We start from the raw sequence: 24,991 nt of genomic DNA, 5'->3' as shown, positions 1-24,991 counted from the left end.
TCCCAGTTCTGAGCACTCTGAGGAAAACAATCTCCAGAAAGGCTTTCTTTCCTGAAATACCATTTCGGTGAAATTAAATACATGAAAGCAAACCAACGTTTGCAAAAAAGAAACGTTCCCCAGGTCATTTTGAAGGGAGTCCGAGAACCGCTTAAAATTGGGGACGGTTTAGGGGCGCCTGGGTGGCGCAGTCGGTTAAGCGTCCGACTTCAGCCAGGTCACGATCTCGCGGTCCGTGAGTTCGAGCCCCGCGTCAGGCTCTGGGCTGATGGCTCGGAGCCTGGAGCCTGTTTCAGATTCTGTGTCTCCCTCTCTCTCTGCCCCTCCCCCGTTCATGCTCTGTCTCTCTCTGTCCCAAAAATAAATAAACGTTGAAAAAAAAAATTTTAAAAAAAAAAATTGGGGACGGTTTATTTCCTGTAAGTCAACTGTATTCTGTACTGATTCTAATTTTTGATAGGTAATACATTTTATGGCTTACATATAATCTCTCACAAATGCCTTTAAAAGCTTCAGTGGCTCAGTTGGTTAAGCATCCGACTTCGGCTCAGGTCATGATCTCGTGGTTTGTGAGTTCGAGCCCAGCGTTGGGCTCTGTGCTGACAGCTCGGAGCCTGGAGCCTGCTTCGGATTCTGTGTCTCCTCTTTCTGCCCCTCCCGTGCTCATGCTTTGTCTCTATCTCTCAATAATAATCGTTAAACAAATTTAAAAAAAAAAAGCTTTAAAACGTATGTCCCTGTGCTCATGATGGAGAAGAAATGAAGGCAAAGCCTCAACCAAACACTGAGCCTTCATATTTATTATGTAATCTCCAAATTCCATTCCCTGAACAGGTCTAAGGTAGACACAAGTAATATATGAATCTTTTGTCCCCCTCGCTGTTTTTGCCTGACCACCTGTTCTGTTACAGCCCAGGCACCATTAAAACCATGAATGGAAAGGTGCGTTTATGCTGCAGAAACTACTTAGGCCCCCACAGTTCACAGAAGCCCTAAATAGTGTCTGCGTTTTTCTGAAAAAAATAATGCACTTCTAATACAGCACAGTTCTGAGGTATATTTTACATACCCAGAACAATCCTTGGTTTTTTCAATTTATATATAAATTCTGCAGTCTACTGTATAATTTTGCATGTTCCTAAAATATGGGTGCTTTCCGGAAGAGAAATGGAACCCCAGGCAAGCCAAGGTCCCATTTGACGCTTGAGACATGACAGACCCCCCAGTGCCACACTCCGGGACGTCGTGTTGGCTTAGAGCCTTGTGCCTTCAGATTTCAATCGCAGCTACAGATTTGACACTGCTTATGTTTTCTCTCCTCAGTTTTCTTTTTATAAATATCCATGTAAGCGAAAAGCAAAAGTTCAAGAAAATCTCAGTTGAGATCTAGGTCAGATGGACGATAAAATCGCTTCAGCTGACTGAGCTAAGCATCAATAAACCGCTGTCCATTTGACTCAGCTCTCTATTCTGTGTTGGAAATTCGAGCTGAATCTCGAATATGTGGTGTAGGAAGGGTCTACTAACACCCCCAAACCCTTCCCTGCCCTCGTGTCTTTTCCCCTTTGAGGGTACAGATCTTCAGAGCGCAACTCCTTTAAATGAGAAGCAGAGCATCTGTAGGCTTCTTTCTCTTGGCCTGAATGGGGAAGAAGGAGCCGGGCGTGGCAAGGATGCTTTCCCACGTCGCTCCTGGCTGTGATTCACTCACGCCCGAGCCCCGATACACAGTCACTGCAGAAACGAAGGAAAACTCCAAGCGACTGATCGAATTCGACTGGAATCCTAACACGACTTTGGTTTCTGACGACAGATGAACAGCAGGACCCATCCTGGCAACAAACGCTAAGACACAAAAAACTGGATGGGTCCGATGTTTTGTTCCTATCTGGACTGCGAGTGTTTCTATGGAAACAGCTGCAGTTTGTGCACAGTTCTGGAACGAGTGCTCTTAGGTTAAAAATAAGGAACTATCTGCGTCACTGGGACTGCTTCGAGACTCGTTCCTCCAAATCGGCTTTGAAAAATTCTAAAATTTTCAACCAATAATGTGAAAGTATTCCCATCATAAGGTCTGCCTTGAGAATCCTAAGTGATGTTCCTGAAGGGAAACCCAGAAGCAGTTGTTTGGGTACATTTTCCACGATCCAGAGTTGAAAACACAAAACTAGTCACCATGATGGTGATTTGGTCGACAGAATTCTCTAGAAATCACACTACCACTTGGAATTAGGAGTTCCACTTCCACTAACTTCCTTTTAATCTGAATACATCCTGGGGCGCCTGGGTGGCTCAGTCGGTTGAGCGTCCAATTTCAGCTCAGGTCATGATCTCACGGTTTGTGAGTTTGAGCCCCGCACCGGGCTCAGTGCTGACAGCTCAGAGCCTGGAGCCTGCTTCGGATTCTGTGTCTCCCTCTCTCTCTCTGCCCCTCCCCTGCTCACTCTGTCTCTGTCAAAAATAAATAAACATTAAAAAAATTGTTTAAATAAATAAATAAAATAACCACTCTCAGGGCACCTGGGTAGTTCAGTCAGTTAAGCGGTTAAGCGGCTGACTGATTTCAGTTCAGGTCGTGATCTCACAGCTCTGTTCCTGGGATCGAGCCCTCAGGGCACTCTGTGAGATTCCTCTTGTTGCTGTAACAAAAGACCACAGATTTGGTGGCTCAAAATAGCACACGTTGTTATCTTCCAGTTCCAGAAGTCACAAGTCACAACTGGGTGGGCAAGGCTGTGATCTTTCTGGAGGCTCTAGGGAAGAACCCATCCCACTGCCATTTCTAGGGGCCGCCCACAGGCCTCAGCTCTGGTCTCTGCCACTCTGATCTCTGCTTCCCTCCACATCTCCTTCCCTGACCGTCCCTCTTCCAGGGACCCTAGTGATGACACTGAGCCCACCTGGATCATCCAGGCCCATCCCCCCATCTCCAGGTCCTTAACTTAATCCCATCCACAGTTTCTTCGGCCATGGAAGGCAACACAGTCACAGGTTCTGTCCGCAGGACACGGACATCTTGGGGAGGGGGGTGGTTCTGCTAACTCCAGGCACTAAGTCAGGAGTCTGCCTGGCAGGCTGGAGCCCCGGTATGTCTGGGGAACACCGAGGGGTCGGCTCGGCTGGAGCAGGGCGGGGAGGGCGCGGGGAACGGGCTAAGGCCCCGAGTTAGCGAAAACCTGCTCCTGTGGGCCCTCGCGATCCAAACACAGTAGGGATTCAGGAGCAAAACGAGCAGCCCGAGAGTAAGGCTTCTCAGCCAAGACACCACCGACAGTCTGGGCCACCTAAGTCTGTGCCATGGGGCCATGCGGCATCTCTGGGCTCCGCCCGCTGGGTGCCGGCAGTGCCCGGTCTCTAGTCATAGGGACCAAAAACGCTCCCTGGGGAGCAAACATTGCCTCCTTCAATGCTTGAGACCCATGCGAGGCAGAGGAATGACAGCATCTAACACGTTTTGAAAGGATCACTTGTCTGGAAAAAAAATTCCGACAGAGCAACTGAAATGACCAAAGGCTACACAAGAGTATGCTGAACCGCACCAGGAAACGCACCGTCCACACCAGGGAGAAGCGCAGGGCAGCTGGGAGGACGTCTCCGCCCATCACTCTAGGAAAACTGACAAGGAATGAAGACGTTTCATGATGCTAAGCGCATGTGAGAATCAGGGCTCTCAATCGCCATTCGCAGCAGTGCAAAACTTTCAGCGTACGTGCCTTTAGACCCACACATCTCATTGCTCAGTCTCGGTCCACGGGAACCGTCATTCCTGCAAGGCTGGGGCCCACAAAAAGACGTGCAGTTTGTGGAAAGGGAAAACTGCAGCCATCGAAGACGTCTAGCCGCAGAGTGATGGCTATGCCTCCTAAGCCATGCAGCACGTACCGTATTTAACTACGCTGGGCTTAATTGATTTCAATGTTTAGATAAAAGCCTGGAAGGTTTCACGTCAAACCATTAATGGTAGGAAGTGGGATTAGAGAAGGGAAAAACAGCTGGTCTCTATTTATTGATTGCGCCTGTGACAAAAACGATGTATTCATGTATTGTTTTTGTAATGAAAACAAAGAGGAAAATACAAGCGTGCGCGCACGTATGTAAGCATGCCTGTGGTATATGCGGACATCACGTACAAGCATACACGGGCATGTGTTTCTGGCTCTGGCGCGTGTACACATATGTTCACGCACACATGCACGCGCAGCCCCCGCAGGTACTGCCCGGTGGGGTGGGGGGAGGTCCTCACCCCCAGGCAGAGCCGCTGATAAACTCACAGATTTCTGTTAGCTGGGGAGGAGTTTATCTCCCAAATAGGTTAAAGACCATATGTAATCGCATCACATACACCACACAATTGTTTGGAAATGCCCCGAACAGGGCAGGTGCCGGGTAGAAAGAAGTACGATCTCCCATTCTCCCAGCGGCTTCTCTACCCACTGGAGCTCCTGGGGTCACCCACGCAGACCACGGGCGTGGCCCCGCTAAGACATCGCAGTCCTCCAGCACAGAGAAGGGTTTCTTGGCCTCGGCACTGGGGACACACGGCAGGGATCATGCTTTGTGTGGGTCCGGCCCGTGCGCCGTAGGATGATGGAGTGACAGGCCTGGGCCCCGCCGACTGGATGCCGATAGCAGGTCCCCCACAGTCGTGACAACCACAAATGCCTCAAGACAGGGCCAGAAGTCCCCTGGGGGTAAAGGGTCCCCCGCCCCCGAGCTGGGAACCCCTGTGCTAGAGGGAAGACAGGCAGCGCTCGTGCAAGCCAGCCCAGGAGGTCCTCACGTCAATGGTGCCAGTGCAGCCCAGAAAGGCGTTCCCGAGAAGCCCTCACTGTCCCACAAAGGCTGAAGCACCCAGGGCAGGACTCCACCCCCCACCCCCATAGCTGCAGTGCGTTTCCTAACAAGGTTCTGGCAACCTTGAAATATTACTTTCATTTAAAAGATACTGATGAAATGCAGTGTCCTCCCCTGCATATCTGCCTTAAATACTCGCCTTTTCGCCCAAATGTATTATCTCAACATTTAAAAGGTGACTCCCTGTGTGCCGATGCTATCTCTAGAAAACAAAAAAAATCACTTGCTATGTTGAGACAATGTCACAGCAAAGCACGTAACAATTAAGTTCCTAAGTGTAGCAACCTTCTATTCTGTGCATTTTAAAACAGCGCAGCAAATTCCAAGCACCCACACTGCGCAGTCCAGTAGAAACATGCAGGAATGAGCAGAGGAACATTCCACGGGGACAACAGCCCCTGACAGACGGCAGCGAGCTCAAGAGCAGGAACGCGCGGCAGGTGGACAATACGGCCGCGGAGCCCAGCAGCACGGCTGAACGGATCTGGCGGCAGTCCGTGTGGAAACAGAAAGCCCACTGCACATGCGAGGGGGGAAGCCAGGGAGAGCCGGGTGTCAGAGCTCCGAGCAAACAGAAGGCCCGTGGCAGGCCCTCTAGCAGGGGAGTCATCTGATCTGCTTTGGTTGCTATTTTTACATTTTCTACAAAGGCAACCAAGTGGATTACCAGACATCAGGAATGATACAGTCGATCGAGCAGACCCAACTATTTCGCTTCCAGAAAGGACTCCCTCACCCTACCGGGCATTCCGCTCCTTCTCCCCCACCCTCCAAGAAAACGGTTCGCATGTGACTCAAGAAACTTTTTTCAAAACGATACGCTTTGTAGCTTTCCAAAGCACAGATTTGGAAATGATTTGGTTTTAGGGCTCTTCTCAAAAGACACAAAAGAGAGAAAGTGTCTAAAAAGAGGACACAAAAGCCACGGCAGGGTCAGAATACAGAAAACGGGGTCCTGGGGACATGGGGAGGGGCATGACGTGCTAAAAACCCTGCCTGCCTGTGAGGATTGCACGCTGCCTCTCAATCCTGCCCCTGGCTACGGTTAGGACTGAGACAGGGGGACAGAAAGATGAATTTTGAAAATGTACAGACAGGGTCGAGTCTCAATTTTCAGAGGGCAGGTGATTTACAGCAAAGGTCAACGAAAGTGGCTACGCTTCAGTTCTATCGAAATCCAAACAGACCGGGGGCCGCCAGCACGTGCTGACCTAGTCCTTATTAACCCGTCTTTTAAACCAAGATGCGTGGCCTTCTCCATTAACCTACGGAGTCGGAAAGGGCACATATAAAAGACAAGGCGATTGTGTTGAAGCCTTGGTGGGAAGGCAGGGAGGGCGGGAGCCAGGTGTCTCTGTCTTTATTAAATCATGGCTTTATAACTGTTCACAAGAGTGACCGTTTCACATTTTAAATGCATATGAAATTCTGTCGTGGGTATTAGGAAGCTTCCACAGAAAGGAAGATCTTTGATTTTATATTCTATCAGACACTGCTTTCTGAGAAAAAGTGGACGATCCCACACTGGAGTTCCACAAAACCTCTTTCCATGGGAGAAAGGAAGGAAGCAGAAGGCAAGATTGGAAAAAGGAGCTTCTTACCTCTTTCTGGCTTCCTCATACTGCCAATTAAGCCTGACTCGGTCTACAAGTCTTGTCTTATCATCAAAGACAAACTTCCCGGAACAGAAGGAAAAAAAAAGGAGGGGGGGGAAACATATTAAAACATATTTTCAAAATAGAAAATTCATTTCAACTTTTAGCAACAGTGAAGAAGATCTTATTTTGTCTTTAAATTTCCACTTTTCGGGGACGCCTGGGGGGACTCAGTCGGTTAAGGGTCAGACTTCAGCTCAGGTCATGATCTCACAGTTTGTGAGTTTGAGCCCCACGTCGGGCTCTGTGCTGACAGTGCAGAATCTGCTTGGGATTCTCCCTCCCTCTCGCTCTCTCTCTGCCCCTCCCCCACTCGTGCTTGATCGCGCTCTCTCTCTCTCTCTCTCTCTCTCTCAAAAAAGAAAACAAATGTCCCCTTTTCAAGGGTCTGGAAGGAAACACACCAAATAATACTTAGCTGTCACCTCTGGTTGCTAGAAGCTGGGCGTGGGGCTGGGAAGCTCTGCTTTTCAAACACTGGTGGGTCTGTTTGTATTTTTTACCAGTGGAGGTGTATTCATCTATTGTATAATTCCTAACAACAAATTAAGTTTAAAAAACAAAATAGGGAATTCCTTAGTAAAAGTTGACACAAAGGCATAAACGTCCGTCCCACTTTGTACAGTACATTTTGTCATTCTTCAATAAATGCAGAATAACGATGTTCTCCCGAGAAGTCACACGATCGGAAGACGACAGACTTAGCTGTGTTAGGCATGGGCTACAGGACTCCTTCTAGTGTCACATGGCATGTTAGAGAGCTCAAGGTCAAAAGGAAATAAAGCAAGGTCTGGAAAAGCCTGGATCGGGGCACATCACCTTAGGAGTTAGAATTGAAATGTGGTGCCCTGACATGATCATTAGTTGTTCTTATTTTCTTACCAATTACACCGAACAAAACAAATTCCTAAAACAAAACAAAAAAAGACCTGTATGGGAGGTAATGGTAGCTCACCTTGGTCACTTCTTTCATTCCTGGAAATCTATGACACCAAGTCATTAAATCAGTCCTCTCTGTAGATCTGACCTTAACTAGACCATAGCCTCCAAGTCATTTTTTTAAATAACGTCATGTCAGCAAATATTTGAAAATATTCTATCTGAATGATTAGTGATGAATTTATCGATACCAGTGTTGATACATATCAATAGGAATGTCTTTATCTTCATCGTCTTGAATGGCGAGATGGAAGAAATGCCTTACGAGGGGCTGAGCATTCTCCGATGAGATGTGTCATAATTTTACACATTTTACAGCCTCCCCGCGGTTTCCTCAATACACACACACACACACACACACACACACACACACACACACACTCCTATGCTTTGACGTCACATCTCCAGGAGCCATCTACGCTGGAAACGAGCTACATGTCACCTCACCACCTTGTCTGTCGGAGACTCCTGCAGCTGACCCATCATCAAGACCAACAGATATTTCTTCAACCTGTTCTTGATGCTCCTGTAGATCTCTGAGCCTGTTTTTGCACTCTTCTTTGAGAACAAAATGGACATCTTGGTCAAAAAAGGAAAAACCTACGGCCCAATGGATTCAGCAGGTTCCTGCTTCACAGTTCCTACGTAGCATGTACCCCAACCGTCGAATCCCAGCATTAGGCCTGCAGCGTGTATACATCTGTGTTTGCAAAGTCCTGGGGTCAAAAAGCATAGCCAATTATGTCCACACCCATCCCACAAAACTGATGACCCAAAGTGATAACTAAGCCAAGTATGCAGACGTCTAAGATGGTGCCCAGTAGTCTCCACCTCTTGGGATTCGCCCCATGTGTGAGCCCCTTGAGAGTGCTCTAGAGCCATGATTACCAATAGAATACAACAGAGATGATGAGAAGCCATTTCTGTGACCAGGTTACAGAAGACAGTGACTTCCATCTTGCTGGCAGACTCTCTCAGCTTGCACACTTTGATGAAGCAAGCTATGGTGCCAGAGAGGTCCATACGGCAAAGAAGCAAAACCCTCTGTCCCACGACCCGTGGGGAAGTGAATCCTGTCAACAATCACGTGAGCTTCAAAGTGGCCTCTTCCCCAGTCAAGTCCTTGGATGAGACTGCAGCCCTGGCTGATGCCTTGATTGCAGTTTCGTGAGAGCCGCTGAAGCAGAGGGCCCACCCAGACTCCTGACCCACAGTAGAAGTCTGACATAATCGAAGTGTGATGTTTTAAGATGCTACATTTTGGAGTAATCTGTTAGGCAGTAATAGCCCACTAATCCAATTACGGCCTTTCAATATCCTTTTTTATAACGACATGATATAAACAGGGGTTTAGACATCAGAAATGTTGATTCAAACCCAGCCAGCCCTGGCTACATGACCTTAGCTGACTCGGCACCTGATCCCCTCGTCTATCAAAAGTATATGGAAACAACTAATAAGGTAACAGCCATGAAGCGGTCAGTCCAGGGCCAGCCCCAGTAAACTCACAAACGATAACAATTTACTCCTTGAGTTATTGCACGACCAGCCACTCCCCACCTGATATTTTTAGAAAGTCTTACCTAATCATTAGAGAACCTCTGTTTCTTCGAAACTAGTCGAATCTCTAAATTCTAATCCTAACCTATGATAACCGCAATTATTCATGGAATTCAGTGAGTCTTGTACTTCTTTCTTTCCTGCACACCAAACCCTTTAGGCAAAAATAGCAGGCATTTCTGACTTACAGATTCTTTTCTCTGTGTCTTTATATAGATGGTGACCCTATCCTTTAAAACCAAAATTGCCTGGTCAAAAACGTCTACGCGGACTTTTGAAAGCAGGGAGGGGAAAATTGAAAATAGGGCTGTTCTGGGACGTCCAGGACAAAAAGAGTCATTATTTACCATAGTACTCTCAAAGAGATACTATTTGCCTAAACTTCAAAATATTAGTTAATTATTTAAAACCCAGAGTTTTTGTCAATGGTCTTTTCCCCTTGTTTCCTTTTCTTTATGTAATTTTGGGGAGGGCATTCCACATTCCATTGATGTCTCATCTTTACTTAATAAGCTCTAAGAAAAAGAAGCCATCTTTTTTTTTCAATTTGTTTTCCATTTGTAATAAACTTCACTCAATAACATTACAACAGGAGTGTCTTTAAGCATTCACCACCCTGCTTCAGATGATGACTGCCAACTTTGTTTTTGTGGCTAACTCAAGGCTTCGCTAATTGCCAAAAGGGGCCTTATGAAATTCTTCCAAGTCCCAAGCAAAATTAATTTTGATTCAATTCAATTTCCTGACATTCTTTTAGAAGAATAAGAAATAGCACCAAAGTATAACCCAAGGGTGCCACAGCCACAAAGCCTCGGAAAATCACTGGGCTAAGCCAACGATCGGTAAACTATGGCCCCCGCAGGCCAAATCCAATCCTGTTTTTAAAAATAAAGCTTTATTGGAACACAGCCCTGCCCATTTGTTCGCACACTGCCTATGGCTGCTTTTGCATTCTAACAACACAGTTGGATAGTTATGGCAAAGGTCTAAAATATTTACTATCTAGGGGTGCCTGGGTGGCTCAGTCGGGTAAGGGTCCGACTTCGGCTCAGGTCACGATCTTGTTCCCGAGTTCGAGCCCTGCATCGGGCTCTGTGCTGACAGCTTGGAGCCTAGAGCCTGCTTCAGGTTCTGTGTCTCCCTCTCTTTCTGCTCCTCCCTGCTCACGCTCTGTCTCTCTCTCTCTCTCAAAAGTAAATAAACATTAAAAAAAATTTAATATTTACTACCTGGGCCTTTACAGAAAAAGATAGCCGATCCCTGCTGTAAGATATCATATGTCTGTTAAAAACACACCTAAATTCAATTCTCAAAAGGATTCTGCCATTTTAAAGAATCCGAATCACAAGGAGAGAGGTAATAAGCAATTCGATTGCCTTCCAGGCCCCGGGACCTCCAAGCTGGATTTTTTTCCTCCAACGCAATGGCACAAAAGCCAAAACATCTCTGAAGAGAAAGTGGCAGAGGAAAACAAAGTGACGAGTGACGAGTGACGGCACCGCGAAGGCGGCTCTTTCCTCTCCTGGCACATTCGGCCCTCCCCTCCACCCCAGCCCCCCCCGGTTCCTGGCATACCTCTCCAACGATGTCGGTCTGAGACCCAGCGTCGCAGAACTGTTGAGGTAAAGAATCGCCAAGCACACCTGGATTGTGAGGGAACTCCGGCAGAGGGTCGGTGAGAGAAAAGCTATTCCTGAAGCCGTCGGTCAGCTTGGCCAGGCTCTGGAAGAGAAGGAAACGAGCCGCCTGAACAGAGGTGGTGACGCTTCCCTTCCGCTGAGGGCCGCCCCTGGTGCCGGCCCACCCCACCCCTCCCCCACCAGGTGGAGAAGCCAAGTCTACCGCCACGTGCACCTTTAATACAATTCTTCGTCATTTACGTCCCCCCGTGACCGAGTCCCCCTGCCAGCATGTGGATAACGTAGACAACTGCCGGGGTACCACTGTTACTGTTTTTCTTCTTTAGGAAACACAGCGTGTTTCAACACACACACACACACACACACACACACGCGCGCGCGCGCACACACACGCACACAGGCACGGTACCTATGTGAGACGGTGGATGTGTTAACTAACTTTATCGTGGTAATCATTCCAGATTATATATGTATATCAAATCATTAGGTTGTATACCTTAAGTTTATATAATTTTGTCATCTGTACCTCAATAAAAGGGGGGAGCACTGCCGTTCTATCAATAAATGTTCTATCAATAAATGAGTCTGAGATGAATGCCACCTTGAGATTTTGATAAACCACACAGAAGCAAAACCACTCCCGGATGACGTTTACGTATTTTCACAACCTGGTTTTTCAGGTGACTGTACATGACCAAGAGTCATCTCACGTGATGTCAGTTGGCCAAAAACCAGAGTATGTATTCTGGCACACGTAACCCCTTTGGGTGCAAGTCAAAGAGCAATGAGATTTTCTACAAGTTTTTAGAAGACTTTTGAACGTTTTTATCTTCAGCAGACATTGCTGTGGACACCAGGACGCGCAGGAGCGGTATGACACACGTAGCTGGTTCTGGCTCTAGACAAAGGCATCTTGGAATGGGCCGGTACCATTAAGCTCATAAAAGAAAGACAAAACAATGGGGCGCCTGGGTGGCGCAGTCGGTTAAGCGTCCGACTTCAGCCAGGTCACGATCTCGCGGTCCGTGAGTTCGAGCCCCGCGTCGGGCTCTGGGCCGACGGCTCGGAGCCTGGAGCCTGTTTCCGATGCTGTGTCTCCCTCTCTCTCTGCCCCTCCCCCGTTCATGCTCTGTCTCTCTCTGTCCCAAAAATAAATAAACGTTGAAAAAAAAAAATTAAAAAAAAAAGAAAGACAAAACAACTTCTTTGATTTTACTAGAGAGGACGTTCCCCGTGCCTCTCCCAGGAGCGTCTCAGAGAAGATGCTGGGGTCTGAAGCTTCTTCTAGAAATTCTATCTCCAGCCCCCACAGTGGGGAACCCACTCGAGGCAACTGGGCGGTCGCCCCCGCCCTGCACGCCTGGATCGGCCAGTGCGGAGCAGTTAGCGCAACCTCCAGGGGCAGAGCCTCCAAGCCCCCGTGGTGAAATGCCGCTTGGTTCACCCCTGGGGTTTAGGCTCACGTTATGATGGGTGACATCCATACAGCACCTTGTCCGACACCGCGCTCAGAGGCCTCAGTAAATGGCAGTAGCTGTTCTTGCTACCGGTGCTCGGAGACAATCTAACCGTCGATCGTTTACTTTCATGACCTGGAGAGGGCGTGTGAAAATACAGATGTGTGGGCCACACCTCCAGAGCCTTATCTAGTAGGCCCGGGCACGGCCCGGGAATGGGCAACTCAGTGACCACTGTGGGGACAAGTCTGTTGGATCCTTGACCTCAGGAAGCACTGCCATGGAAGGCAGCTATCTGTGCACCTGTCTCATTTGGCCTACGAGTCTGAGCTCTGCTTCACGTGCCCTTCTATGCCCTACATTCTGCGGAATCTAGACCGGTGCCTACTAGGTACTCAGTGTGTGGAACGCGAAATGAAAGCCGTAACAGAAACATCTGAAAGCACCCGAGCATCAAGCAAAAAGGCCAGCGCGCACCCATTTGCAAACACTCAGGCTTTTCCTAAAAATAACAACATCTACAGAAGCGCGAGGAACAAAAAAGAACACGATATAATGCTCCACTGATGGCAGCCACGGAACCGAAATGTACGCACGCAGTAGGGTACTTCGCGGCCACGTCAGGGAATGAAGCGGCGCGTGGTGGACAGATGCGGAAAAAGAGACGGGGTGTTATCGTTAGGTGAGGAAGCCGGGGCAGGGGAGCAGCAGGCATAGTCCTAGCTCCCCGTGAGGATGGCTGAACACGTGTTCACGCTCTCCCGGGGCTGCATAAACACTAGCCAGATATACGGGAAGCTAATAAAAGTGGTTACAGGAGACAAGCGAATGAGGCAACAGCAGGACCTGTCATCGTAGACTTTAAAAATTTTTTGATTATTGAACAATAGGCATCACCCATTTTTGTGGCTTAAATCGTGTCCTCCAGAAAGTTACGCTCAAGTCCTAAGAGTCTGGGAATGCGGGCTGCTTTGGAAATCGAGTCCTTGCGGACGGAATCAAGTTAGGGTGAGGTGATACAGAATTAGAGTGGGTTCTAATCCAACGATTGGCACTCTTATAAGAGGAGACCATTTAGATGCGGGGACACAGGGAGAGCACCACGTGACGAGGAAGGCAGAGGCTGGAGCAATGCAGCCACAAGCTGAGGGATACCAAGGAACGCCAGAAGCTGGAAGAGGTGAGGAAGGATCCTCCCCTACCGCTTCAGAGATGGCAGGGCCCCGTCGGCACCTTGACTCTGGCCTTCTGGCCGCCAGACCCTGGGAGAATAAATTTCTGTTGTTCTATGCCAGTGTGTGCTCCTTTGTCATGGCGGCCCTAGGAATAACTAATACCCGTATTTGAAAACATTTTAATATACAGTATACATAAATATACACACATAAAGAACATATATACGCATATATGTATGATATATATGCGTGTTTTTAAAAATATATGGATTGCATATATAATACATACATAACATAATATATATGGTAAGCACATATTTTCCTAAAATTTTAAATAAAAGACAGACGCGTAGGCAGGCAGACGAACGGACGTGGGATCTGAAGAGTGCCAGGCCCCTACCTGCATCAGGTCCCGCCTCTCCTTCTCGCCTGTGCAAATGGCTTTCTTGATGGTCCGGAGCTCACTCATTATGGCCTGTGCCTCATCCAGCTTGTAGTTGGTGTGAGTGCTTGACATCTTACGATCAATCCTGGTTAAAAAATAAAAATAAGAGATTATAACATTCCATTACACAATAACAATAACAACAACAACAACAACAACAACAACAACATAACTCAAAAGCTTTACAGAAAGGTGGGAAACGGTTAAAAGCGTTGTGGCAAAGAGAAATAAAGATCCCATAAAACCTTTCTTGCTTGTGGTAAACATGCAGAGATAACCTTGGCTGGTGGACGGTTTCCTCCTCTACTAATGATCAGGCAACAAACACTGGCTTAAGTAATATCCTGAGATGGTAAACTCCTCTCTGAGAGGGGGATTATGTCTTACTTGTTTATCCCCGGCATCTGGGTTAGCGGTCAAAACTGTCTATTAAATAAACATACGAATGACATCTGTGTGCAAGGAGAGCATACGGGAAACAGCAAAATGTTGTGAACTTTTAATAGCGATGCCTTCTATAAAATTGGAAACTCTGTCTCCGCTACCTTCTTCCATCTCATTCTCGTTCTGATCTCCCTCTCTCTCTCTTTCTCCTTACTACTCACCTCCTCAGTTCTTTCTTTCAATCCAAACATCCATTCATCCATCCTTCCTTCCATCCATCCATCCAAACTCCCTCCCTCCCTCTCTCCCTCCTTCCATCCTTCCCTTCCTTCCTTTCAGCCAGGCCGCCCCCAGGCACACAAGGCCTGCTTCCAGGTGCTGGAAACAGAGCGCTGACCGAGAGACTAGGCCTGGCTCTGGCCTCCACAAAGCAGGCCGCCTCCCGCATACAGCACGTCCTTTGTCTCCCTCCCTTACCTAAGTCTTGAGGCTTGGAAACCCGCAGGGTAAAGCAGCTGGAATACTCTGATCCAGAAAGGGGCACGAACTCCACCGCTGGACAGTAGTTAGCATGCCTTTCAGATTCCAGACCCACCATTACGCAGGTTCCGGTTCGACACCGTTCTTCCCCACGTTACCGGAAAATCTGGATCCTTAACGGCCAGCCCAAACTCGCCGGTTTTCCGCTCACGAAAGCATCCTGGCACACTGGTGAGGACCAGTGACGCTGCAGCACTACAGCGGGACCCCGGGCAAGCGGCTTGGCCTCTGTAAACCTCAGGTTCACGTTTCCCCCACTTAATGGGGAAAGGCCAGGCGTGTAATGTTAGCGGTGATTATTATTATCGTCAGGATAACACTGAATCTGTGTATTCATGGGAGAAAAAGTAAATAATTCACCGCCTCTGGTCCTTTAGGCCCGGAGTTGATCTGAGCTCTCACGACCCTTGGAATAAGAGAAGGACAAATACACCAAGGCAGGAAGCCATTCCCTCCCTTTGGAACCGGGCTTCAGGGCTCCACGGCCACTGCCGGCACCGCATCCGCTGCAAACCACATATTTACGAAACCTGGCCCTGAGTTCTCTTTCATGTAGTCAACGCCACGGGCCCCCACCCATCCAGTGGTGACACGCTTCCATCCCAGCAGGGCCTGGCCACGCGTTTTCCCATTTCAGCTGTTCTCCAGAGAACCAAGGGTCTCCAATAGAGGGCGGAAATAAGAGGCCGTCCATCTCACAGCGCCACATCCGCCGAAGAAGTGGCCCGGTTTTTCTTGCAGGGAAAAGCTAGACTCGTTTACATAACAGGGTCTCCTGGCACCGATCTTCTGATAAAAGGCTTTCCAATACATCTCATTTAATGTCACAGCCAACAACCCGCAGAGGCTCATGAAGTCGGTAGAAGGGTTCCATCGTTCTCGAACAAAACACCAAGGCCGGGCAAGTCTGACTTCCCGGTAACAGTCAATGCCCAGCGCCTCTGCTAACCAGGTCTACTGCTCCAGAACGGGAAACGCAGGAAATAGATCCTCGCCTGACGCCGACACCCCCGTGGAGAAATGAACTCCACTGCACCGAGCACAATGTTTTCAAGTGCTTGAAAATCAAAGCTAATCAAACAGCCACAGAAGTACAGACACACGCTCCCGGCGCTAAGGCTGTGACGTGAGACCCTACGCATGCCAGCTCCAGCTTTATACGTAAGTGTTGTGACTTCCTCACGGCTTTCAGTAGCAAGAACGCCTGCGCGTGGCCATCACATCAGTAAGCCCAGGGGCTGAGCCAGCAGCCCGTCAAGGCACCAGGCCCCATGACGGGAACGGCTGCCACACACAGGAAAACAGGCCGCAATTCCCCCAGGAAGAGGGATCGGCAGCCCCGTAATTCATGCCGCCGGCGGACGCTGCACAGCACCTGGGAGAACGGAAGTTCAACTTCAAGGCCACGGACCTGCGCTCTGGCCTTGGCTATACCCAAGTGGCTCTGGGACCTCGAAGAGAATGCAGACTGGCCTAGAACGGCTGTCTCCGCTCTGTGCCAAGGGTGTCCGGCGCGGGGAGCAGGAGCGGCTACAGGGAGGGCCCGTCTAGGGCTCGAGGACCCTCACCCCTGCTTCAGCGAGCACCTCCCCTTTGCTCCGTCTCAGACATTCCGGTTGGTTCCACAGAAGATGTCATGTGCAGGAAAGGGAAAGGAAAAAGATTCCGCTGTTAAAAAAGTGCGAAAGCTATTAGGGAACGTGATCTTGAAGTCCTGGTATTTCAGAGAGAATACTGTTATTTAAAAACGGTTATATACCATTATTGTATTGTGCATCATATTTCACAACTGTATGTCAATATTAATGGTATAGAACAGAACATACAATCATCTAAAAGGGTCATTATGTATTATGCAAATATAACCTTAGGTAAACACTCTATACGGTATGTATTATTTGATTACACTATGTAATTATATAACTAGTACGTTACAACAGTGGAACGTGCCAAGCACCTACTAGGCACCAGGGTCTTGCTGCACGCTTGGCGTCTGTCACCTCGTTGAGTCCCCTCAGCAGCTTTATGAGGGAAGCATAACCCTCTCAGATTTTATAATGAAAAACCTGAGGCTCAGAGAGATGACCTCCGCGGCCCCAGATGACAAGCTAAGATCCGGCAGAGCCGCAGTGTTTCGAACCCACGTCTCCCAATTCTCAAGCCTGTGTCGGATCGCCAAGTACAGTGCTGCCCCCTTGATCCCACAGGCATACTCCTGCTCAGAGCGGCCAAGGTCGGGCCCATATGCTTTTCTAAGGGCAGGCAAGGCTTCACAGAATCCCAACCACTTCCATTTTTCAACGATGATAAATTTCAGCTAATAAAAACTTCAAAGGGTAGGAAACCCCTTCTTTCCCATCTGCAAAATTCATTTCTTTGGGAGTTTCCTCCCTTTGCTCCAATTCCCTCTAGAACTTTGGTCAAATTCAGAGGATGTGGTCAGTGATTTGGTATTTTCTAAAATACCAATATACTCCATTTCATAAAGAAGATCGTAACATCTGTGACTGCCAGGGAGCTGTCTTTTTCTTTTTTTAATTTTAATCAAGAGCCCAAGAGAGTGCGGATACATCTCAAATAAAATGACAGAAAAGTGGTAACTGTCAACAAAAGGTAAAAACTTAAGTTAGGACGCCCGGTGCTGTGATCTGAATGTTTACGCACCCCCCTTCACATGCTGGGATCCTGACCCCCAGGGGGATGGTGTTAAGAGGTGGGGCCTTTGGGAGGCGATGAGGTCATGAGGGAGAAGCCCCCATGACTGGGATCGGTGGGATCAGTGCTCTAATAAAGGAGACCCCCACAGAGTTCCCTGCCCCTTCCGTCCTGTGACGCCACAGCAAGATGGTGGCTACCCAGAGGCCGACCAGGCTGGCACCTTGATCTGGGACTTCCGGGCTCTGGAACTTTAAGAAATAAATTTCTATTGTTTATAAGCCACCCAGTCTGTGGTATTTTGCTTTAGCAGCCCAAATGGACTGAGGCACAGTGTAAAAAAAAAAAAAAAAATCCAGTACCCAGACCACAGTCTCCACGTTCCAACATCTTGAAGCAGCCTCGGGGAGGTTAAGTGACTTGCTCAGGGTCACGCAGCCAGTAAGAGGCACGGTGAAGTTCACACCGGGGCCGCTCACACCGGCTCTCAGCCTCTTCATCACTGGGCTAGCAATACGCACAGAGTCAAGGCCTCCAAATTCACACTGTGTCACAGCCGAAGGCCACCCCCACAGCCAGTCAGATGTGGTCCCAAAGTAAACCGGTGCCCTCCAGGGTCTACTTTTGAAAGAAAGGGTTAGAGGGAAAAAGGAGAAGGTGCAGCTTCAGGCGATGACAGCAGTACGGGTGAGAAGGCATTTCAGAGCATCTACGAACCTCCACCTTCTACTACCCTGGTTTCCGTATCTGTTGTTGGATTTAAGACGTCAAGAGAACCGCACCGGCAAACGCAACACCAAATGGCTCCTTCAACCCACAGCTTGGAAGAAAAGGGCTGCCAGGCCGCTGAAGATATTCCATGTTAATACCACACATTACAACCCAAAAGAATGAGGAGTTTTGTTACGGCTCCACCTTTTACATCACCGGCTCTGGCAAGGGGCCCTGAAGGGACCTCAGACAGCTTCCGGCAGCTTTCTATCAACAGCAGGGCCTGTGTGCAGCAGCAGACCTGTCCCGCGACCAGGAACAATGTTCTTTTTGTTTCCGCCCCGCTGCTGCACGCTTTCCAGTTACCTGAGCGGTGCCGGGCTTCCGCACGGGCTGTACCTGACGGGCCATGTTACTGGGAAACTGTCGGCCTCAGCCTGTGCCGACTGTGAACGATCCCATTCTCTTCTGAAAACGCTAAATCCCCTTGGAGAGAGAACGCTCATTCCCATATCTAATACCGCGTCCTTCTAGTACAGACTGCTCGGGAGCGTGCAGTCACTCTTGTCTGCGACACGTGGCTTTCACTTTGCGCACACCGCCCAAATGGGAAGACGCTCATCAAGCAATTACGAGGCTCGAAGCGAAAACGGTACCCCGTGGCGAAGAATGTGCCCCCTGGAAACTGGTCGTTGGAATATTTCGTAAGCCCCTCTCTGTGATGTCAATAGCAGGAATGAGGAACAGGATTTCTTAAAACACAACAGAGCACGGCGCGTAGACGACAAGGTAGTGCTGGAGGGCGGTTAATAAGAAGGTGAGCGGGCCGATGTACACAGTCCTCCGGTGGTCCAGGCAGCCCAGAGGGTGCCAGTGTCCAGCAGTGACGCGAACCGCATCACAGCTCCCAGCGGGCAGGAGCGGCGACATCAGCCTACTGCGCACAGCACCCAGGGCCGGGTCCACTCGTGCCACTCAGCCCTGCCCTGTGCCTGAAGCGTCTGGGCCCTGAGGACCCGGCAGGGAACAAGGCAGAGTCCTTGTTCCCATGTGGCACGATGCGAGTCAAGAAGAGAGACCACAAAGAATAAATCATTAGGGCAGGCAGCGATCGGCGTTTTAAGGAAAACGAAGCCAGGTTCCGGGACAGAGTGTGACGGAAAGGGCTCCTTTTTAGGTCCAGTGGTTAGCCAAGGATCTTGGCAAGACACCATTTGTCCAGAAAACTACAGAAAGGAGGGAACAGGCAGGCAAGTAGAATTTGGGGGAAAGAGTGTTCCAGGGACTGGGGGCTGCAAGTTCCAGTGGGGAGAGCCAGCAGGGCGGCCAGGGGGCAGACACAGGGGAGTGGGGGTGACACTGGGGGAAACGAGGTCAGGACAGGGGCCAGATCATCCGGGGGACTGTATTCGAAGTGAGAGAGAAAGCCCCGGAGAGCCACAAGCACAGGTGACATTTGAAAAGTCGCCACGGCCACAGCGTGAGAACGGTGAGCCGTAACAGCCACCGTGCTAGAAGCTGGGAGAAGGAACGGGGGTCAGGTGTGATAACAGCACACCAAGAACAACGGGTGGTAAAAAGGTGGGCAGGACAGTGCCTCCTGCCAAAGCGTCTCGGGCTGTCACACCAGCTCTCGGGGACCTCACGGGTGTCTCAGTAGAAAAAAGGCTTCAACGGCACGTAAGCGTGGGAAACTCAGGGTGAAGCAACGTTAAATGAGCTTTCTGGCTGCAGGACAACTGGGAATCTAACACGAGGTACGTTCCAGATCTCCAGGAGATCTAGAATAACTAGAGAGGGAACTCTCCCACACCCACTGGCACACTCAGCGCATTCTTGTACATCACCCGTTCGGGGAGCTGTGCACATGCCACTCCTGAGCCCTCCGCCTTTGCCCCTGGAGGGGAGTAACAAGTTACATTAAGATAATTTTCCCAAACACCCTTCGGAAACTTTAGGGCAGGGAGCGCAGCCGCCTTTTCACTGGAAAAGCTCAAGTTTTCTAGAAAAAGACTTCCGTTACCCGTAAACGCCGCTCCGATCGTCTGACTTTTAGCAAGAGCCTCAAGAGAAATTCAAATGACAACCACGCCGAGATACTCTCTCCCACCTCTGCGCCTGGCAACGACGCAAAAGCTCGACAACACATTCTGTCGGCACAGCCGTGGCAACAGAAACTCACCTGTCAGTGGCGGGGAGGCAACGTGGTAGAGAGAGGGATCTGGCCACATCTCCTAACGCGACCAGGGCATTTACCCTTTGACCCAGCAAACCCACTTTCGGGAACTTATCCTGAACGCCTTCCTACCCACACGGGCACAGCAGCAGGTGTAAAGCTGATGGGAAACGTTATAAACGGGCGAATGAGGCTGACGATGCCAGGACCCACCAACAATCTCCGAATCCCAGGAAATGGGACTTTGCCCAGCCCAGCCCCTCCCCCTCCCCCCGGAAAAAAAAAAAGGAAAGAGAACCTGAACTCAAATCAGATCAAGCCTCACAGACTAATGACACTAGTTTGCATAAGTAGCAAGGGACAGAGGAACGTGTCAAGTGAGCCCGCGAGGGCCAAAGCGGCAAAATCCAGTATCAGGGAAATTCTACAGGACAAGCGAATTAGTTCCTTCGATGAATAAGTCGCCAGAAGGAAAGAAAAAAAAGCGCAGGGGCGTAGAGATTCACAGACACACCAACCAAACACACCGTGTGGGGCTTCTCCGAACCTGGACCAAACGAAACAGAGAAACGGGAAACGTGCTGGAGAGGGGACGATGTTACGAGAGGACTGTTAAGTGGGGAACAGGTGTTGTAGCTACGTTTTCAAAAGGGATCCGTAACTTCAGAAGAGCCATTTATGGACTCAAAAGGGTTCTGGGATTTGCTTCCGTAAGGCAGCGAGGGTCTCAGGGGTGCGGCAGGGTGACAAAACAGGACCGGCCCCTGTGTGGTGACTTTTGCCGAAGTGCGGTCAAGGCCACAGGACGGTTCCACGATACTATTCTCTCTGCTCCTGTGTACGCCTGACGTTTTCCATCGTTAAAAGTTTATATGCATTACACGCACACGCTCCCACACAGGCACGTACCTATTCTATCATTAACCCAGGACGGTGTTCGTGGCCAGCTCCCATTTACAAAAATTAACAACATACACAGACCTGAAAAAAAAAAATACAAAAGGCTCTTTTTTCCTCACTTGGACCCAAGCATAATGATGGATTTCCTTGTTAGCCAGGAAAGTTCACCAAGATAAACAAGTAAGAGTTTAAAATGTTATAAGCGGCTAAACTCCTGGCGAGGTGCTCTGGAAAAGAATACAATGGATATTCTGGGAAGCAAGAACAGCAGAAAATTTTCTGGAGGAAAAGCTAGGGTCTCTGGCTTAAATCGATGCTGGTAATAACATCCGAGAAGCCCTTTCGCGTACAACAGCTCGTGTATTAGGGGTGAGGCGATCACATTATCAATGCTTCCAGAAGGTTCCCCAAATGTCCTTGATAATAATGCCAATCTGCAGGATTCGATGGAAACTTAAGAGTCAATCCTCAATACCAGAAAGAGAATGAGGCTGTTTCCGTCTCCCGCGTAGCGTGTATACTCAGAGGAAGGCTATCGGATTAGTTTTCACTCGTGAAGAAAGGTAAGCATGGCACGAGTGCCTGTGTTTTCTGTCCTTCCCGTGAGGACAGACTGAGCCTGTAGTGACAATGCAGCCACCTCTCCAGGCGGCTCGACCTGGAAAGCCGCAGTGAGTCCCCCAGGGCCGAGGCCAGGTCCAGAACCTTCTCCCAGCCTCCACTGGGGAGCACGGGCATCCTCACGGGCTCTGGAAGGGGGTGAAGACTGTCTCCTTGGCAGGGACACGTTTACCATCACCACTCCCCAACGGAGACCTTGCTAAGGAAAGCAGAAAGCAAAGACAAAGCACGCTGGCCCTTCTCTTCTTAGGAGCACGACCCATACTCCGCTCCGGCCGCAGGTGTGAAGTCACAGCTCTGCCTGCCCTGGCTGCTTGCCACCCAATAAACCTGGAGACAGCGAGGCCACCTCTTCCTATTGTTGAAATTAGTTCGACCACAAGCGACGGATTCGCTTCCTAGAGATGCTCGGTCCCCTGAGCCCCAACACCTTTGTTTTCTAGTGCTCAGTCATCGGCTGCTGTTGCAATGGAACCCGTGCGTTCACATAAAGAAACGGAGACGGCCGGAGGGACGGAGGCCAGAGGGACGGGCACCGGGCCGGCGATCCCGCTACAGAAGCCGGGGCCGGCAGGGAAAGGTGCCGGGCAAGGCTCCCCTCTGAGGCTCGGGGTTCCTGTGTGTCCTCACAGTGTTCCCGAACCACCCCGAACCTCTATCACCTTCCCCAGAGCTCTACAAGCGAGAACTGAACTAGCTGTGCTCTCCAGCCGGCACGATGCCTAGCATTAAGTTAGTTCTCATCTGGAGACACCGTGAAGTCCCGATTCTCCCCGGTAATGACAGAAAGCTCCTGGGTGGCCAAAGGAAAGAATGAAATCAATCTCTGATTCAGCCAGACAGCCCTCGTAACTGTAGAAGACCTCCCAAATGAAATTATTTGCTCCTGCTCGTTTTCTCATCCGGCCCTTCGGCGGAAGTGACACAGGAAAACGTGGCCACAGCACACACGGACGCGCCCTAGCAGGCATCGGAGTATCTGGAGGCTGGCTGGGCCGTATGCGTAAAGTTACGGAGCACGAATTGGCGCGCCGGGAAACGCCGTAGCAAACGGACAAGATGAGGAACGCGACAGTAGCCGATACCGAGAAGGACTGATTTGCTTAAGCAGAACTTTTTTAAAAAGCCATATGGACTAGGGCTCGTTAAAGGAACTCCCACTGTAGACTGAAATCACACGAGACTGTGCACAGCTGGAAAACGGCAGAGCAGCAAAAAGCTGACAGTAAGGTTAAAGACTCCCGGCCGCACTAAGCGTGTGGATGGGATTATCAAAATCCACCGCGCAGCAGGGCCTGCAGAAGGCATGGCCACATCTCAGGGCCAGAGAAAGCCAAGCAGGACCCGGCTCCAGGGAGGACCCAGCTCAGTTTTCTATTGTGCCTCCCTTGGTGCCTATAATAGGTCCTTCATAAAGAAATGGGCCCATAAATCATCAACCAAACCGATCCTGGATGATTAAGAAGATGAATCGCAACATTAAACAGTATTAAACAACAGGGTTGGGCACGCCCAGCGATTACGCTTTATCTGAGGCTGAGATAATTATGCTTGTCCGACACTTACATTTGTATCACTTCCCTATCAAGAGCAACACATCAGTCCCATTTGACACGCTGTCGCCGCGTCCGCACACAGGATTCAAGACAGTGACGTGCTGCCCACCCTTACGAGGCCCAGTAACCACACGGATCCCTGCCACTCACCGAAGGCTGGCCAGAGCAGGCACCGGCACCGCCCTCTGGACAATTCGGCCCAATGATCTGAAGGTGCGCGTCTCCCCAAAATTCACAAGGTGAGCTCTAACTCCCAGTGTGATGGTATATGGGGATGGGGCCTTCTGGGGGGGGGGGCAACGAGAGTTAGATGAGGTCATGTGAGCGGGGTCCCCCACGAGGGGAGGAGAGACCCTAGAGACCAGAACTCACCACACCACCACCACCACCACGGAAAGACACGGCAAGAAGGCAGGAAGCAGGCCCTCACCACATACCAAATTTGCCAGGACCTGATCTTGGACTTCTGGCCTCCAGAACGGTGAGAAAGAAATGGCTGCTGTTTAAGCTCCCCGGCCAAGGATGTTTTGTTATAGCAGCCTGAGCTACTCGCACAATCCCCAGTGACTGATGGGAAGAGCAGGCACAGAAGGTCTCGTGAGGCACGTGTTCAAGTGCAGCAAGAGAAGCCAGGCTCTGAATCTCGACCGACCAGTAAGCATACAATACTCTTTCTTAAGAAAATCAATTCTTTCAGAAGGACAACATCACCATTTATGAAATAACTTGTGTTCATTGCATCTGCTGACTTAATATAGCTCACAAAAAAGAAATCCACCCCCAAACTCTTAGTCGGGACCAAGTCCTAATTGTAAAGACGCCAACAGGAAGGTCTGTAGACCAGACCGCCCCACAGGATGTTCTGTGACGACGGAGATGTTCGATTACCTGTTCTGTCCGATGCAGTCACCGCTAGCCCTCTGGCTCTCAATCGGGGGCACGTGTGCCCTCCAGGGAACACTTGGCAATGTCTACAGAGAGTTTTGGCTGTCGCAACTGGGTGGGAGGGTACTACGGGCATCCGGGGGGTCAAAGCCAGGGATGCTGCTAAATATCCTGTGATGCACAGAGTTATCTGGTCCAAAGTGCCAACAGCAGCGAGGTAGAGAAAACCTCCACTGGCCACATGTGACTGCTGGGCATTTCAGATATGGCTAGGTGACTGGGCTTCTAAATTTTGAATTTTAGTTCACTTTAATTTAAATAAAAACAATTTGAGACTAAAAGCAACGGAGCTAGAAGTCAAATTTAAACATCCACGGGGGTCCTGGACGGTGCGGCTACAGAGAATGTGCATAAATGTAAAATAAAGGTCTTGTTTCCCAGGTATTTCCATTTAAAGGAACCAAGTATCTTCAGGGAAAAGAAAGATTCCGAGGCTTAGGATTGGGGAAAACATGAGCAGAAATAAAAGCATAGAAGCAGAAGGCCCGTGAAGCTTCAGGACGCACACCCAGGCACCCAACAGGCGAGCACAAGAGCAAATCATAGGAAACCCCCCCTCTGTCATCGCGGGCAACTCACTCTTGCAAGGTCTCCACCCCCTTTTCCTTGTACTGCAGTTCTTGCTTCATCTGGGTCAGCTCTCGTTTTAATCTGGAAAGCTAAAGACAAATTATATTTTTTTTTCCAAAAAAAAAAAAAAAAGCTCTGAAAATCGTTTCTATAGTTGTTCGTGTTAGCATTGCCCTCTAAGTTCCTGATTCGTGTTAGCATTGTCCTC

General features: G+C 49.5%; 1 protein-coding gene across 2 annotated transcripts in view; it reads right to left on the bottom strand.

Annotated features, from left to right (window-relative positions):
* WWC3 (WWC family member 3) overlaps positions 1-24,991 on the bottom strand; it is a 119,408-nt gene that overhangs the window by 33,502 nt on the left and 60,915 nt on the right. Inside the window, exons 5-8 of one of the 2 annotated variants that reach the window (XM_030304666.1) lie at positions 24,793-24,872; positions 13,681-13,810; positions 10,584-10,730; positions 6,456-6,529 (exon numbers count right to left, since the gene is read on the bottom strand). In XM_030304666.1, the coding sequence (XP_030160526.1) occupies positions 6,456-6,529; positions 10,584-10,730; positions 13,681-13,810; positions 24,793-24,872 (431 nt within the window). The remainder of the gene's footprint in view (positions 1-6,455; positions 6,530-10,583; positions 10,731-13,680; positions 13,811-24,792; positions 24,873-24,991) is intronic. The other variant, XM_030304667.1, reaches the window with a different exon arrangement.

The sequence above is a fragment of the Lynx canadensis genome, chromosome X (assembly GCF_007474595.2).
Source record: "Lynx canadensis isolate LIC74 chromosome X, mLynCan4.pri.v2, whole genome shotgun sequence".
Classification (NCBI taxonomy): Eukaryota; Metazoa; Chordata; class Mammalia; order Carnivora; family Felidae; genus Lynx; species Lynx canadensis.
This window is presented reverse-complemented; position numbering and strand designations above follow the sequence as displayed.